The following is a 15831-nucleotide window of genomic DNA, read 5'->3' on the forward strand; positions in this document are numbered from 1 at the left end:
GTGGTCACGTGCCCAGGGTAAGCTTGCAAGCCAAATATGGCGAACATTCCTCTGTGTCTTTGATGTTTGTTTTTGGGCCACACCCGGCAACGCTCAGGAGCTACATCTGGTGATGCTGAGGGGTTACTCCTGGCTATGTGCTCAGAAATTGCCCCTGGCTTGGGAGACCATCTGGGACACTGGAGGCTTGACCCGCAGTATGTCCTAGGCTGGTGTGGGCAAGGCAGATACCTTACCCTGTGCATCACCGCTCCAGCCCCTCCCTTTGTTTTTGAGCCTCACCCAGCAATGTTCTCTCAGGTTCTTCCTGGCTGTGTACTCAGGAATCACGTCTGGCCTTCTAGCGAACCATACGGGTGTCAGAGATTGAACCTAGGTGAACTGCATGCCAGGCAAGTGTCTCATCCGTGATTATCTTTCAGGCCCAGTAGCCCTGGGTTCCCATTTTCTTTGTTGCTTGCTTGTCCCTAATCTCTTCATGGAGAGGGGAGGTAGACTTGATGAAATGAGAACACTGGGAGAAGGAGCAGTAGCGCAGGGGGTGAGGGTGTTTGCCTGGCATACAGCTGACCCAGGTTTGGTTCTCTGGTTCCTGGCATTCTGTATGGTCCGCCGAGCATGCCAGGAGCGATTTCTCAATGCAGAACCAGGAGTCACCCCTGAGCAGCACTGGGTATGGCCAAAAAAAAAGCAAGAGCTGTGGGTTTTTTTGTGTTTTTTTTTTGTTTGTGGTACTGGGATTGAACCCAGGGATCTGCGCATGTGAGACAGTGGCTCTGCTGCTGAGCTGTGTGTATCCTGACCCGAAGGCTTTGAATATCATTTGGGCTGGATATTAAATAAGGAGCTGGGTAGAATATCTCTATCCCTCGCTGTCTTGGGAAAGGCTTTGAGAATTTGGGGGAGCCAAAGGGACTGGAACTTAAGTTCAGTTGTTCTTGCCACCCGTAGTGGATTTCCTTTTCCCTCTTTTATAACATCTAATGTTAGTGGCCAAGGAGATGATTCAGAGGACTGGAGTGTTGGAGCTGGTAGATTGGAGTGATAGTGCATTGGGTAAAGCACTTGCCTTTGCTTACAACCAAGGCAGGTTTGATCCTCGACATCCCATATAGTCCCCAAAGCCTGCCAGGAGTCATTTCTTAGTGCAGATCCAGGAGTAATTCTGAGCTCCACCGGATGTGCCCCCCCAAAAAATAAATATTTGTTTGGCAGGGCCAGAGCATCCCTTACGGCTTACGGTCTCCAGACCACCCTGAGCACTACTGCCAGGAGTGATTCTTGAGTGCAGAGCCAAGAGTAACCCCTGAGCATCGCAAGGTGTGGCCCCTCAAATAAAATTTGTGTGATAACTGCTGTTTAGATGTTAATATAAGTGTAGTTGCAGTTTATTAAGTGCTCAAGAAAGCTAGACTTTTAGGTGGAGGTGGGAGGTGAGGCTACCCCTGGGTTCGCGGGCTACTCCTGGCTCTGCTCAAGAGAGCAACAGGACTTGAGTGACAGTAGCTGGCAAGGCAGGGCATTTGCCATTTGCCTTGCATGAGGTTGGCCTAAGTTTGATCCCAGGCATCCTATATGGTCTCCTAAGCCCACCAGGAGTGATTCCTGAGTGCAGCCATGAATAACTCCTCAGCATCACCAGATATGCCCCCCCCAAACAAAACAAAACAAATGACCAACCGCTAGTGATGCTTTGAGGACTGTACATGGTCCAGTGCTACTTACTGGGAATTGAACTAGGTTGGTCACATGCAAGGCAAGTAGCTCACCCCTTACTATTGTTCTGACCGCAGGAGGGACACTTTTTGTTAAAGGACACTAGTGGGCTGGTTTGAGGTGTTTGTTTGTTTTGTTTTTTGCTGCTTTTGGGTGGGAGGTACACCCTACCAGTATTCAGGGATTTTACTCCTGTCTGTGCATTCGGGAATCGCTCCTGGCTGTACTCGGGACCATGTGTGGTATCAGACTGGGTTACAGTTTGTAATGCAAGAACCTAACCACTCTAGGCTTTGATTTTATATAGTGGCAGCAGGTGGTTTTTTTTTTTTTTTTCTTTTTTTTTTGACTTTTAGTTTTGGACCATACCCGGTAATGTTCTGTTCTCAGGAATCACTCCTTACTGGGCTTGGGGGGGACCATATGTGAAACTGAATACGCAAGCGCCTTCCCTATTGTACAGTGTTTCAACCCTAATGACAGTCATTTTCTTTTTTCTTTTTTTGGGGGGTCACACCCAGCAGATCTCAGGGGTTACTCCTGGCTCTACACTCAGAAATCACTCCTGGTAGGCACGGGGACCATCTGGGATGCCGGGATTCAAACCACCAACCTTCTGCATGCAAGGCAAACAAACGCCTTACTGCTATGCTATCTCTCCGGCCCCAGCAGTCATTTTCTTTAAAAAAAAAAAAAAAGAGTTGGTGCCAGAGAGATAGCATGGAGGTAAGGCGTTTGCCTTGCATGCAGAAGGACGGTGGTTTGAATCCCGGCATCCCATATGGTCCCCTGTGCCTGCTAGGGGCGATTTCTGAGCATAGAGCCAGGAGTAACCCTGAGCGCTGCCGAGTGTGACCCCCCCCCCCCCAAATAAGTGTCTGCACCCATCAGAGTGGATACCTGGATGTCTATTCTAGCTCAGTGTTTAGTGGAATATGCTTTGTTGGGGATTAAATTTAGGACTCCCGCATACAAAGCATGTATTCAATCCTTTGATATGTCTCTCTTACCCTGGAGTCTCCTTCTTTTTTTTGGTTTTGGGGCCACACTATATGGTGCTCAGGAGTTACTTCTGACTCTGCTTAGTGATGTCTCCTGATGATGCTCTGGGAGATAAAGAGGGTTCTGAGGATTGAATCCAAGTTTGCTGTGAACAGGCAAGCATCTTTCTCTGCCACTTTCTCTTATTTGGGCAGCTCTCTGACTTGTGAGCCATCTCCCTGATCCCCATAGTCTTTATTTATTTTTTTTTTTTGTAATCATTAGATCTGTTACATCACATATCTTTGGTTTTTTTTTTTTTTTTTTTTTTTGGTTTTTGGATCACACCCGGCGTTGCTCAGGGGTTACTCCTGTTTGTCTGCTCAGAAATAGCTCCTGGCAGGCACGGGGGACCATATGGGACACCGGGATTCGAACCAACCACCTTTGGTCCTGGATCGGCTGCTTGCAAGGCAAACACCGCTGTGCTATCTCTCTGGGCCCATATCTTTTGTTTTTCATGTAAATGTATTGTTTTTTTTTAAAAAAGTGAATGATGGGGCCAAAGAGATACCATGGAGGTATCATGCAGAAAGGTGGTTGGTTCGAATCCCGGCGTCCCATATGGTCCCCTGCACCTGCCAGGAGCTATTTCTGACTGTGAAGCCAGGAGTAACACCTGATCGCTGCCGGATTTTGGTGTTTGGGTCATACCTGGCAACGCTCAGAAGTTATTGGCTTCACACTCAGAAATCGACCCTGGCAGGCTCTGTGGACCATATGGGATGCCGGGATTCAAACCAACATCCTTCTGCATGCAAGGCAAATGCCTTACTGCTGTGCTATCTCTCCGGACACAATGGCCATTTATTTTTTGGTTTTTTTTATTTTTTTGTTTTTTTTTTTTTTTTTTTGGTTTTTGGGTCACACCCGACGGAGCTCAAGAGTTACTCCTGGCTATCTGCTCAGAAATAGCTCCTGGCAGGCCCGGGGGACCATATGGGACACCGGGATTCGAACCAACCACCTTAGGTCCTGGATTGGCTGCTTGCAAGGCAAACGCTGCTGTGCTATCTCTCCGGGCCCACAATGGCCATTTCTTTTTTTTTTTTTTTGGTTTTTGGGTCACACCTGGCAGTGCTCAGGGGTTATTCCTGGCTCCAGGCTCAGAAATTGCTCCTGGCAGGCACAGGGGACCATATGGGGCGCCGGGATTCGAACCGATGACCTCCTGCATGAAAGGCAAACGCCTTACCTCCATGCTATCTCTCCGGCCCCACAATGGCCATTTCTAATATAGCATTTGGTTGTTTTTTCCAGGACAGAAAAATGCCGCCCAAACGTATTGCTAAAAAAAGATCACCCCCAGAAGATGCCCTGCCAAAAAGCAAGAAGGTGAAAGGTAAGTTGGCCTTAGCCTTTATCTTATTGTGGGTATCACTCTGGAGCCCCAGAATCTAGAATTGGCCTTCCTTCTCCCTGACATTTGAAGCTCAGAGGCCTAGAACTCCACGAACGCAGCTGGAAGATCTGCCTTAGCTTATTTCTGACACTCTGGAAATCCTAAAGGGCCAGAGAATTGTCTCAGCTCTCAGGGAGCACAGGCAAAACAGGGAGGTAGACCCTATGAGTTGGGCCAGTGCACACTGTTTTCTGATTAGCACCATTGATTCCAAAGCTTGGGTTCAAATTCTTGTTCAGCTACACTCTAGCTCTGTCCTTCTGGGCAAGTCCTTTAACTTTACTGGGCTGCTGTGAGCTTCCAGAGAAAGTGCTGGCAGCATTTGCATGGGTCAGCAGTGGGTTTCCTTCTCATAGGGGTGGTGGTGGTGGAGGGAACCACGTCTGGTGTGGGAGGGGGCAGCCCGGACCCACACTCAGACAGTGTCTGTCTTTTGCAGACCGTCGTAACCAGGCAGTGAGGGCCGTTGCCTCCCACCGAGTTCCAGGCGCCCACTCCTGCCAAGGTGCCTGCAGGCCTAGCCCCCCTGACCAGAAAACCAGACCAGGTGGCTCTCTGCCCTGTGCATCCAGGCAGCTGTGTCCACACCCTGGAGAGGTGGACGCCTTTGGCAGTCTGGGGTCCGGGCGACCACTATTGGCAAGCAGGCGGCCCTATGCTATATCCTCTGCTTGGCACTTACCTCTCTGCACACTTACCTGTTGGCTCCTGCTTTTGCCACTTCTCTGGCCACCATTCGCCGGTGTGGATTTGTCCGGGACTTACAGGGCTTGAGGGTGAAGGTCAAGGACCTTATTCACTTATTTGGACTCACAGCAGGGCTGCTTATTAGCCCTCTAAATGCTTAGCATCTCTGAGGTGATTTCATTTTCCTGCTAGATGTGGAAGGTGTGGACATAATTTCTTTTTGGGTTTTGTTTTGTTTTTGTGTGTTTTTTTTGTTTTGAGCCACACCCAGGACTGGATTTAGTCCTGGCTTTGCCCTCAGGGATGGACCCAGGGTTGGCCACATGGAAGACCAGTGCCCTACCCACTGTACTATTTTGTCTGGACCCCCTAGCAGATGTCCATCATTCTCTGGCCATCGATGCATTACTTCAGGAGCCACGAGGGCTATACCCTGAGGCATGTACGTCCCATGGTGGACAGGGGACCAAGATACTGTCCACTGCTTGAACTTCAGCCCTGTGACCTATTCTCTCCAGTCCTCTATTGTTCTTTTGGGTCACATCTGGCAGCATTCGGGTTACTCCTGACTCTGCACTCAGAAATTACTCCTGACAGGCTTGGGGGATCATTTCGGATGCTGGGGTTCGACTGTGTGCAAAGCAAAATGCCTTACCCACTGTACTGTTGCTGTGGCCGTAGCCCTCTGTTTCTTTGGGATTTTTTTGTTTGTTTTTAGATTTTTGGGCCACACTGGTAGCACTCAGGGTTTACTCCTAACTCTGCACTAAGAAATCACTCCTGGGCCCGGAGAGATAGCACAGCTGTGTTTGCCTTGCAAACAGCTGGTCCAGGACCTAAGGTGGTTGGTTCGAATCCCGGTGTCCCATATGGTCCCCCATGCCTGCCAGTAGCTATTTCTAAGCAGACAGCCAGGAGTAACTCCTGAGCACCACTGGGTGTGGCCCAAAAACCAAAAAAAAAAAAAAAAAAAAATCACTCCTGGGGCCAGAGTGATGGTACAAGTGGTAAGGCGTCTGCCTTGCCCATGCTATCCTAGGACAGACAGCAGTTCTATCCCGTCGTCCCATATGGTCTCCCATTTGGTGTGGCGAAAGAAAGAAAGAGAGAGAAAGAAGGGAGGGAGGGAGGAAAAGAAGGAAGGACGGAGGTGGGAGAGAGAGAAAGAAAAAGGAGGAAGGGAGGGAGGGTGGGAGGGAAAGAAAAGGAAAGAAAAAGAAATCAGGCCTGGAGAGATAGCACAGCGGCATTTGCCTTGTAAGCAGCCGATCCAGGACCAAAGGTGGTTGGTTCAAACCCCGGTGTCCCATATGGTCCCCTGTGCCTACCAGGAGCTATTTCTGAGCAGACAGCCAGGAGTAAGCCCTGAGCACTGCCGGCTGTGCCAAAAAACAAAACAAAAAAAAAAGAAAAGAAATGAAAAGAAAAAGAAATCACTCCTGGCAGATTTGGGGACCATATGAGATGCTGGGGATTGAACCTGGGTTGGCCCCATGCAAGACAAACACCCTACCTGCTGTGCCCTAGCCCTCTGGTTTTATTTATTTATTTATTTATTTTGGTTTTTGGGTCACACCCCGCAGTGCTCAGGGGTTATTCCTGGCTCCAGGCTCAGAAATTGCTCCTGGCAGGCACGGGGGACCATATGGGCACCGGGATTTGAACCGATGACCTCCTGCATGAAAGGCAAACGCCTTACCTCCATGCTATCTCTCCACCCCTTATTTATTTATTTTGGGGATTTTTTGTTTGTTCGTTTTTTGGTTTTTGGGATGCATCCGGTGATGCTCAGGGGTTACTCCTGCCTATGCGCTCAGAAATCACTCCTGGCTTGGGGCACCATATAGGATGCCAGGGGATTGGACCTCAGTCTGTCCTAGGTCAGCCATGTGCGTGGCAAACACCTTACCACTCCACCACTGCTCCAGCCCCTAGCTCTCTGGTTTTATCTTCATAAAAAAACCCTTTGAGATAGGCACTTTGGTGACCCCCATTTCAAAGATGAGGAAACACCAGGCTCCTGAAGGTCATGCTGATATATTGTACTGAAGCAGGGATGGATCACGGGTGTGTGACCTCGGTGCTCAGTCAGTGACTTCACCCTCCTGTCATCCCACACATTTTCGGGCTGACTTCTTCCCCCTTTAGTCTCACATAGGTCCCACAGAACAGAACCCGGTTTGGTGCTGACACTGGGCCAGGGTGATGTGGGCCAGCTGGGACTGGGTGAGAGTGTGCTGGAGAGGAAGAAGCCCGCCCTGGTGCCCATTCCGGAGAATGTTGTACAGGCAGAGGCTGGAGGCATGCATACTGTGTGTCTGAGCAGAAGTGGCCAGGTAGGTTTGGGGCTGCATAGGACTAGACAGATTCTGGATTGGATATGGGAGGGCATGAATGGATGGAAGGAAGGAATTTGGGGCATGAGCTAAAAGCTACACATATTTACTCTGTGGGGATGGAACTGGGAGGGACCTAATGTGAGTGGACTGAGCCTAGGTTTTGCACTAATGGGGTCCTTCTGAACACAGGTCTACTCATTTGGCTGCAATGATGAGGGTGCCCTTGGAAGAGACACGTCCGTGGAAGGCTCAGAGTCAGTCCCTGGGAAAGTAGATCTGCTGGAGAAGGTGGTACAGGTGTCAGCAGGAGACAGTCATACAGCAGCACTCACTGAGGATGGCCGAGTTTTCCTGTGGGGCTCCTTCCGGGTAAGACGGGGTCTGAAAACTGCCTGGAGACTGGTAGGCAGAATAAACTTGATGGATTCCCCCGAAAGAACCCATCTCCTGCCCCCACCAAAGCATGCAGAAATAAAGGCTCAGTGAGGTACGGCCCATTCCCAGGAGTCTGGTGTCTCATTGGTGCCTTTCACACTTGCAGTTGATTTCTTGAGTCAATGTTAAGGAACTGTGTGTCTCTGGAGAAGAGGCTGGGTCGGGCGGCTTTGGAGACAGACTATTCCAGAAAGTTAGCTTTGTCTCCTCCCCATCCCTTGCAGCTTCCCCCTCGCCAGCCTTCATGCATATCGCAGGGTTTTTCGTTTGATTTTGGGGACACAGCCAACTGTGCTCTGGACTTACGCCTTCTTGGTTCTGAGCTTCTGGGATCACTCTTGGCAGTGCTCAGTTATCAATATGGGGTGCCAGAGATCGAATCCAGGTCAGCACTGTACTTTTGCTCCAGCCCACAGTAATTTTCTGTTCTTGACAGTATGTGAAAATCTCACAACTCAGGATTTTTATGTTTGTGTTTGGCCCACAATGGTGGTAGTGGTGCTCAGGCCTTAGTCCTGGCTTTGTATTCAGGGATCATCACCTGACAGGATTGGAGGAACATACCGGTGCTGGACTCAAACCCAAGTCAGCCACATGGAAGGCAAGTGCCCTATCCACTGAACTCTTTTCTTTGACCTTGTAACATCTCAGAACATCAAGGGCAGTGAAGAGTTTAAGACTAAACACAAAAATTGTTTTGTTTCTTTTGGGAGCCATACTGACATGTAGGTGCGTCTGCTGTTCAGGTAAACACCCTACAGCTGTGCTATCGCTCCAGCCCCAGCCTTTGCCTGTTATTTTATTGCAAGTAACAGACCATGTATGATTCTGTTCGTGTTTCAGTATGTGACCTGGTTCTTGTCCACCTCTGCATCCCCTATGGCGTTCTTGCCCTTCCTCAGTCAGCCTTGCATTTGATTAGACACCCACTTCCCCCTCCCAGGACAATAATGGTGTGATTGGACTCTTGAAGCACGTGAGGATGAGCATGGTGCCCGTGGAGGTAGAGCTGAGTATGCCTGTGGTGAAGGTGGCCTCAGGTGAGTCTGCAAGGTTCTGGGGAGTTGCTGGGGAGCATTATTTGGAGGGTTGACTCTGTCTTGGACTGAGAAAGCCTGCATTGCATGACTTTCTTCCTTCAGGAAATGACCATTTGGTGATGCTGACAATTGATGGTGACCTCTACACTTTGGGCTGCGGAGAGCAGGGACAGCTTGGTCGCGTGCCTGAAAAATTTGCCAGTCATGGTGGACCCCGAGGCCTTGGTAGGTTTTTGAGTCTGTATCTCTGTTAAGCAGGCCACCCCTGATAAAAGTCAGAAAGTTAGGAGAGATTGTGTTTAGGCTTCTGTGGAGCAGTAGTGATTAAGAACCTAGGTCTAAGGGCCGGAGAGATAGCATTGAGGTAGCGCATTTGCCTTGCATGCAGAAGGACAGTAGTTCGAATCCCGACATCTCATATGATCGCCCAAGCCTGCCAGGAGCCATTTCTTTTTTTTTTTTTTTTTTTTGGTTTTTGGTCCACACCCGGAGTTGCTCAGGGGTTACTCCTAGCTGTCTGCTCAGAAATAGCCAGGAACCGGGCCCGGAGAGATAGCACAGCGGCGTTTGCCTTGCAAGCAGCCGATCCAAGGACCAAAGGTGGTTGGTTCGAATCCCGGTGTCCCATATGGTCCCCCGTGCTTGCCAGGAGCTATTTCTGAGCAGACAGCCAGGAGTGACCCCTGAGCAATGCCGGGTGTGGCCCCCCAAAAAAAACCAAAAAAAAGAAAAAAGAAAAGAAATAGCCAGGAACCATTTCTGAGTGTAGAGCTTGGAGTAACCCCTGAGCACTGCCCAGTGTGACCTAAAAGCAAAAGCAAACAAAATAAAACAAAAAACTCAGGACTCAGGGCCAGAGCATCTGCACAGTAGTATGCTGTTTACCTTGCACATGGCCAACCTGGGATGGACCCAGCTTCAATTCCCAGCATCCCATATGGTCCCCCGAGTCTGCCAGGAGTAATTTCTGAGCTCAGAGCCAGGAATAACCCCTGAACGTAACTGCTGGGTGGGCCCCAAAACTAAAACCAAAAATAAAAAAAAAAAAAAGGCCAGAGACCTAAGTACTGTGATTCTTTCTTACCTTGTATGTGACTGATATAGTTCAATCCCCAGCATACCATATGGTCCCCTGAACCTTACCAGGTGTGATCCCTGAGCTCAGAGAGCTCAGAGCCCAGAGTAAACCATGTTGATGAACACTGTTGGTGGCACAAAAACAGGAGGGGGAAATATATAATACATATTTATATATAAATCATACATGATTTGGTGTGTTCCATTGAATAACTCTGATCTCAGTGATCTCAGTGATAGAATGCATGTTTTGTATGAATTTTTTTTTGTTTTTGTTTTTATTTTTGGGTCACACCCGGCAGCGCTCAGGGCTTACTCCTGACGCTATGCTCAGAAATTGCTCTTGGCAGGCTCGGGGGACCATATGGGATGCCGGGATTCAAACCACCGTCCTTCTGCATGCAAGGCAAACGCTTTATCTCCATGCTATCTCTCAGGCTCCTGTATGAGTCTTATCACCAAAAAAGAAAAGAAAGTGTCCATATTTGGCGCAGAAGGTGTGTCATAGGCGAGGCCCTCATCGCTTCATTCCTATAAAATAGAATGAAGAGTTTGTGCTTGGCCTCACTTCGGGACTTTAGCAATGGAGGAGGCACAGATAGAGTCGAGGATTATATTTCTACCACCTCCTGTGACCCTCTCTTTGCAGAACGACTCCTGGTCCCCAAATGTGTGATGCTGAAATCCAAGGGGAGCCACCGTCGTGTGAGGTTCCAGGATGTTTTCTGTGGCGCTTACTTCACCTTTGCCATCTCCCATGAGGGGCACATCTATGGCTTTGGCCTCTCCAACTACCATCAGCTTGGTGAGTCCCAATGCTAGCATTAGGCATAGCACCCTCTGGGGTCTGGATTTCAAGCTTGGGGTCCTCTGATTCCTTCAGAACCACAGTGTTGTCATCTGGAAAGTGAGACTGTGAATCTCATGGATGAGGTGGGGTTAAATAGGAGGTCAGGTCCATGAACACCTTCACACCTGACAGTGCTGTCCTATCTTTTGCCTCCCAGGAACCTCGGGCACAGAATCTTGCTTTGTACCTCAGAACCTGACATCCTTCAAGAACTCCACCAAGTCATGGGTGGGCTTCTCTGGTGGCCAACACCACACTGTCTGCATGGATTCAGAAGGTGAGGCTTGTGAATCCTACTCTGGCTGGGTGTGGAGTGTTCCCTGAGCTCAGGCTGGTCAGCTCCTGAGCTTTGGTCCTTGGACGGGCCTGAGACCTACTCAATAGGTTGGATCAGATCTGGGTCCAGGAGGTTTGGTGCTCTTTTAAATGTGGGCTCAGTGGAAGCCTCCCTAAAAACATTGGAGACTCCCCACATATACACTATGCCAAGATTGGGGATAGCTTCCCGCAGATAACTGGCTCACTGCACTTGCCTTGAACATGCCCTCTGCCATTCTTCCTCTCTCTTTTTCCCTCAGGAAAAGCGTACAGCTTGGGCCGAGCCGAGTATGGGCGGCTGGGCCTTGGGGAGGGTGCTGAGGAGAAGAGTGTGCCCACCCTCATCTCCAGACTGCCCCCTGTCACCTCTGTGGCCTGTGGGGCCTCCGTGGGGTATGCTGTTACCCAGGACGGTGAGTTGGTCTGGTGAGGGGCTGGGGATCTTGATTGTTTCTGTGTTTTGGGCCACACTCAGCAGTGCTGGGGGAGGCGTCGGGATCCTCACCAACTTCCCAGGAAGCTCTGACATATGCTATCACATGGGGCTGAGATGCAGAGATCTCCAGTTCTGAGGATGTGGTGACTCTGTTCCCGATGATCCAAAATTAGTAAACGAATAACAAGAAGGACTAGTGAGGCTTGCAGTCTCACAATGGGTAGGGTGCTTGGCTAGAGCACAGTTGACCCGGGTTCAGTCACCTCAATCAAAAGGATCCCGAGTGCAGAGCTAGCTGGTATGCCATAAAACCTTAAAAAAGGGGGGCTGGGGGCCGGAGAGATAGCATGGAGGTAAGGCGTTTGCCTTTCATGCAGGAGGTCATCGGTTTGAATCCCGGCGCCCCATATGGTCCCCCGTGCCTGCCAGGAGCAATTTCTGAGCCTGGAGCCAGGAATAACCTCTGAGCACTGCCGGGTGTGACCCAAAAACCACAAAAAAAAAAAAAAAAGGGGGGGGGGGCTGGTGAGATAGCATGGAGGTAAGGCGTTTGCCTTCCATGCAGAAGGATGGTGGTTCAAATCCCAGTATCCCATATGGTCCCCTTTGCCTGCCAGGGGCAATTTCTGAGCTTAGAGCCAGGAGTAATCCCTAAGCACTGCCAGGTGTGACCCAAAAACAAAAACAAAAAACTTAAAAAGAGGAAAGATAGCAGTAGAGTGTTTGCCTTGCACTCGGCCAACCCAGGAGGGACCTGGGTTCGATTCCTAGCATCCCCAAATGTCCCCTGAGCCTGCCAGGAGCAATTACTGAGCACATAGCCAGGAGTAACACCTGAGTACAACCAGGTGTGTTCCCCAAAACAAACAAACAAACAAAAAAAAATAAAAAAGAAAGATAAAGGATTTGAATCTAGCTCTCCAGGCTTCTGGCTCAAGCTTATCTTTCTACCCAGGGTATGGGGTGAGATTCATTTATTTATAATCAAACTCTGGCAGCTTCCCAGGGAGCTGTACTTAGAATTATATTAGGTAAAACAAAGCTTAATAGTGTAGAAAAGTCTAGGATCAGCAGACCCATGTAACCTGTGTGTGTGCACCTGAAGAAGAAAGGGACTTCACCAACCTTGAAGGCCGCGTCCACAAGCCCAGTCTATATCCGAGAGCAGTGCTAGCTATGCTGCTCTTGGACTAGAGGTGTTGGTGGGGTTGTGAGTGATCAGTCCTTGGGTCTTTGAATGTCATGCTTAAGAGGAGGGAAGCGGGGGCCAGCGAGGGGCGCTAGAGGAAAGGTGTCTCTCTTGCAAGCACTAGCCAAGGATCAGGACTGCGGTTCGATCCCCCGGCGTCCCATATGGTCCCCCCAAGCCAGGGGCAATTTCTGAGTGCTTAGCCAGGCGTAACCCCTGAGCATCAGACGGGTGTGGCCCGAAAAACCAAAAAAAAAAAAAAAGAGGAGGGAAGCCTATACTAAGGTGCAAGGACTGTGGTCTCTGATTAGCAAGGTTCCTTTTTACCCTTTACTCTTTGGCTTCTTGAGCTTCCCTCAACTCCCAGAGGCTGAGACATGACCAGGTTGCTGACAAACCAACCCCTAAGACTTCTCATTCTGGGGAGGTAGGACTGGGGATCCTAAAAATCCCATTTCTCTCTCTTGTAGGTCGTGTTTTTGCCTGGGGAATGGGCACCAACTATCAGCTGGGCACAGGCCTAGAGGAGGACGCCTGGAGCCCTGTGGAGATGACAGGCAAACAGCTGGAGAACCGCACAGTCTTGTCCGTGTCCAGCGGAGGCCAGCACACAGTCCTGCTGGTCAAGGATAAAGGACAGAGCTGATGAAGCCTCTGAGGGCCTGGCTACCAGGCCCCCCACGCCCTTCCCCCTGGAACAGGGAAGCCATGAGGACTGCAGGTTGCAGCAGGCCTCCCCGACCCTGAGCGTTCTGTCACCTCCTGCCTTTTCCCCATGAACAGAATCCTTTTCCTCTTTCTTTCTTCTTCCAGAATTGTCCTGGCACCTGCAGGATGAAGAAGGTGTGGGGATGAAGGAATATTGCTCACCCTAGAGCTATGTAGTTATCCCATCTCCTCTTCATTCCTACCTTACCTAGTCCTGGCTGAACTTGACCTACCAAAAACTTGTACTCCTGGGCCTTAGGTGCCCAATACACTGGGAAGTCAGGGTTCCCTCAAGCTCTAGTCATGTGCCATGCTTGCTGTCCTTCATAGTCAGGCAGACGATACAGTCCTCAGATCTGTCTGAGAGGACCTAGAGAAGGGATGGGGCTACTCAGATGAAGGCAACCTCATGCTAAATACTTGGTCTTGAACAGGTGTCTGGGGGACTGGGGAAGAAGGAAGTCAAGTGACCAAGAAAAAAGCCAATCAAGCACAAAGTACTCTGTCTTTTAGGCATTGCTGGTTGCACCCTACTTATTCAACTCCTTTCACCAACAAGGGCACTGAAACTGAAAGGAAACTTTGCCTGCAGGACTCACAGGCAGCAGGTGGACAATTTATTGCAATATTAAGAGTAAAGGGACAAAAAAAGAAACAGGGAGAGAAGACTGGTCCCAGAAAGGGAAGTGGAATCTAGTAGTGGCTAAGGAAAAGTTGTGGGGTTTTTTTAAAGTAAAATATTTTGGAGGGAAGAGTGAATCCTTTTAACGTTTTTATTAAATTAGAGTTTTATAAAAACAGGCAACTTGTTTTTTACACCCCTGCTTTTTTAAAGATAGCACCAGGGGCCAGAGTGATAGGGCATTTGCCTTGTATTTAGCCAATCTGGATTCAGTCCCCAGCATCCCATGTGTTCTCCAGAAGCACTAGCAGGAGTAATTCCTGAGTGCTGAGACTGGAGTAACCCCTGAGCACAGCTAGGTGTTGCCCCCAGATGAAACAACATCTAAGAAAGATAATGTCAGCATCTGCTGTAGTGGGAGGGGGAGACTCAATTCAAGCCTGTGAAGGTTAGGAATTTGGTCATAGCAAGATCCCATTGAGTACCAGTCCACTGTTGATGTGACTACCCTGACCAGTCAGGAAAGAAAGGAGTTGACTGATTTTTATCCGCATAGTTTTAGGAATTTGGAATTGTTACTTTAATTATGCTGCATAATTCAAAAGATAATGGAATAGATTTGATTTGCAGAACTGGAAAGCAGATGCAGGGCCTAATGCAGGCAACACATTCTCTACCCCTGAGTGACCTCCCTAGTTCTCGTCATTTAATATCTAATCCTGAACAAGATTTTTAGGGAACAATCTTATCTCTGGAAATACTTAAACTAAATTCTGATCTACTTGAGTAGACAGGATTGATTGGACAGTCACTCTTCAGACCAATTTATACATGAAAGTAGATTTTCTTACAGGCATTTGAGAAACCAAATCTTTTAGAACTGACCTGTAAAATGTGGGGGCTTTCTTGGTGCATATTTTTGTTTCAGGTCCCTGCTAGTCAAGCGTGGCAGGTGGCTGAGTGATGTGCCGTGCAAATACAGCAATAGACTAGTTCAGATCACAGAAAATTGTAATAGACAACACTGAAATGGGAGGCTTAAGTATAACAAGAAGGTTTTATTAGCACCAAGGTTCTTAAAGGTCTGTGATTCTTGAGAATATGAATATATACTATAAACTAATGATGTGGTATGCGATTTATTTCTCTTTGAACTTTTGGTTTGATGCAGACACATTGGCACAGGGTTGATTTCTCAGAAGGAAAACCACTTTGGGGTTTTCGTTTGTTTTTTTTTGTTTTGTTTTGGTTTTTGGACCACACCCAGCCACGCACAGGGGTTACTCCTGGCTCTGCTCAGAAATTGATTGCTCCTGGTGCTTGCTTCGGCAGCACATATACTAAAATTGGAACGATGCGAGAAGATTAGTATGGCCCCTGCACAAGGATGATACGCTAATTCGTGAAACATTCCATATTTAAAAAAAAAAAAAAAGAAATCACTCCTGGCGGGCTCGGGTATGCCGGGATTCAAACCACCATCCATCATCCTGCATCCACCGCTGTGATATTCTCTGGCCCCTAATTTTTTTTTTTTTTGGTCCACACCCATTTTATGCTCAGGGGTTACTCCTGGCTAAGCACTCAGAAATTGCCCCTGGCTGGGAGGACTATATGGGATGCTGGGGGAGGCACGCTGGGGGACTACCTGGTTCCTTCCTTAATAGTGCTTGCAAGGCAGACACCTTACCTCTAGCGCCACCTCTCTGGCCCCTAATTTTTATTATTTTGTTTGTTTTTAGGTCACACCCGGCAATGCTAAGGGTTTTTTTGGGGGGTCACACCCGGCAGCGCTCAGGGGTTACTCCTGACTCTATGCTCAGAAATCGCCCCTGCCAGGCACGGGACCATATGTGATGCCGGGATTTGAACCACCGACCTTCTGTACTCAAGACAAACACCTCACCTCCATGCTATCTCTCTGGCCCCCTATTTAAGATTTTTCATTTTTGCCATGGGTTCCCTTACTAC

General features: G+C 48.9%; 1 protein-coding gene and 1 non-coding gene across 3 annotated transcripts; both read left to right on the plus strand.

Annotated features, from left to right (window-relative positions):
* Positions 1-4017: 4017 nt before the first annotated feature.
* LOC126011281 (regulator of chromosome condensation-like) lies at positions 4018-13381 on the plus strand. Of its 2 annotated transcripts, XM_049775035.1 has the most exons (10): positions 4022-4099; positions 4599-4706; positions 6995-7182; positions 7375-7554; positions 8564-8660; positions 8763-8885; positions 10387-10542; positions 10745-10864; positions 11166-11318; positions 13001-13381. In XM_049775035.1, the coding sequence occupies exons 1-10, from the start codon at positions 4027-4029 to the stop codon at positions 13174-13176; spliced, it is 1374 nt and encodes a 457-aa protein (XP_049630992.1). In that variant the 5' UTR covers positions 4022-4026; the 3' UTR covers positions 13177-13381. The 2 variants fall into 2 exon arrangements, with proteins under 2 accessions (XP_049630991.1, XP_049630992.1); XM_049775034.1 differs by lacking the exon at positions 4599-4706 and having other exon boundaries at positions 4018-4099.
* A 1795-nt stretch (positions 13382-15176) lies between these two features.
* LOC126013151 (U6 spliceosomal RNA) lies at positions 15177-15282 on the plus strand. Its single transcript, XR_007497480.1, has one exon. It is a non-coding gene; the product is annotated as a U6 spliceosomal RNA (small nuclear RNA).
* The last annotated feature ends 549 nt before the right edge of the window (positions 15283-15831 follow it).

This window comes from Suncus etruscus, chromosome 6 (assembly GCF_024139225.1).
Source record: "Suncus etruscus isolate mSunEtr1 chromosome 6, mSunEtr1.pri.cur, whole genome shotgun sequence".
Lineage (NCBI taxonomy): Eukaryota > Metazoa > Chordata > Mammalia > Eulipotyphla > Soricidae > Suncus > Suncus etruscus.

Bases quoted from the DNA above. Each gene is read 5' to 3' on its own strand.
- LOC126011281 (XM_049775035.1), top strand. From the start codon at position 4,027: ATGCCGCCCAAACGTATTGCTAAAAAAAGATCACCCCCAGAAGATGCC. The intron at 4,707-6,994 runs GTGGCTCTCTGC...TTCCCCCTTTAG, and splicing joins TGACCAGAAAACCAGACCAG to TCTCACATAGGTCCCACAGA. The intron at 11,319-13,000 runs GTGAGTTGGTCT...TCTCTCTTGTAG, and splicing joins GTATGCTGTTACCCAGGACG to GTCGTGTTTTTGCCTGGGGA.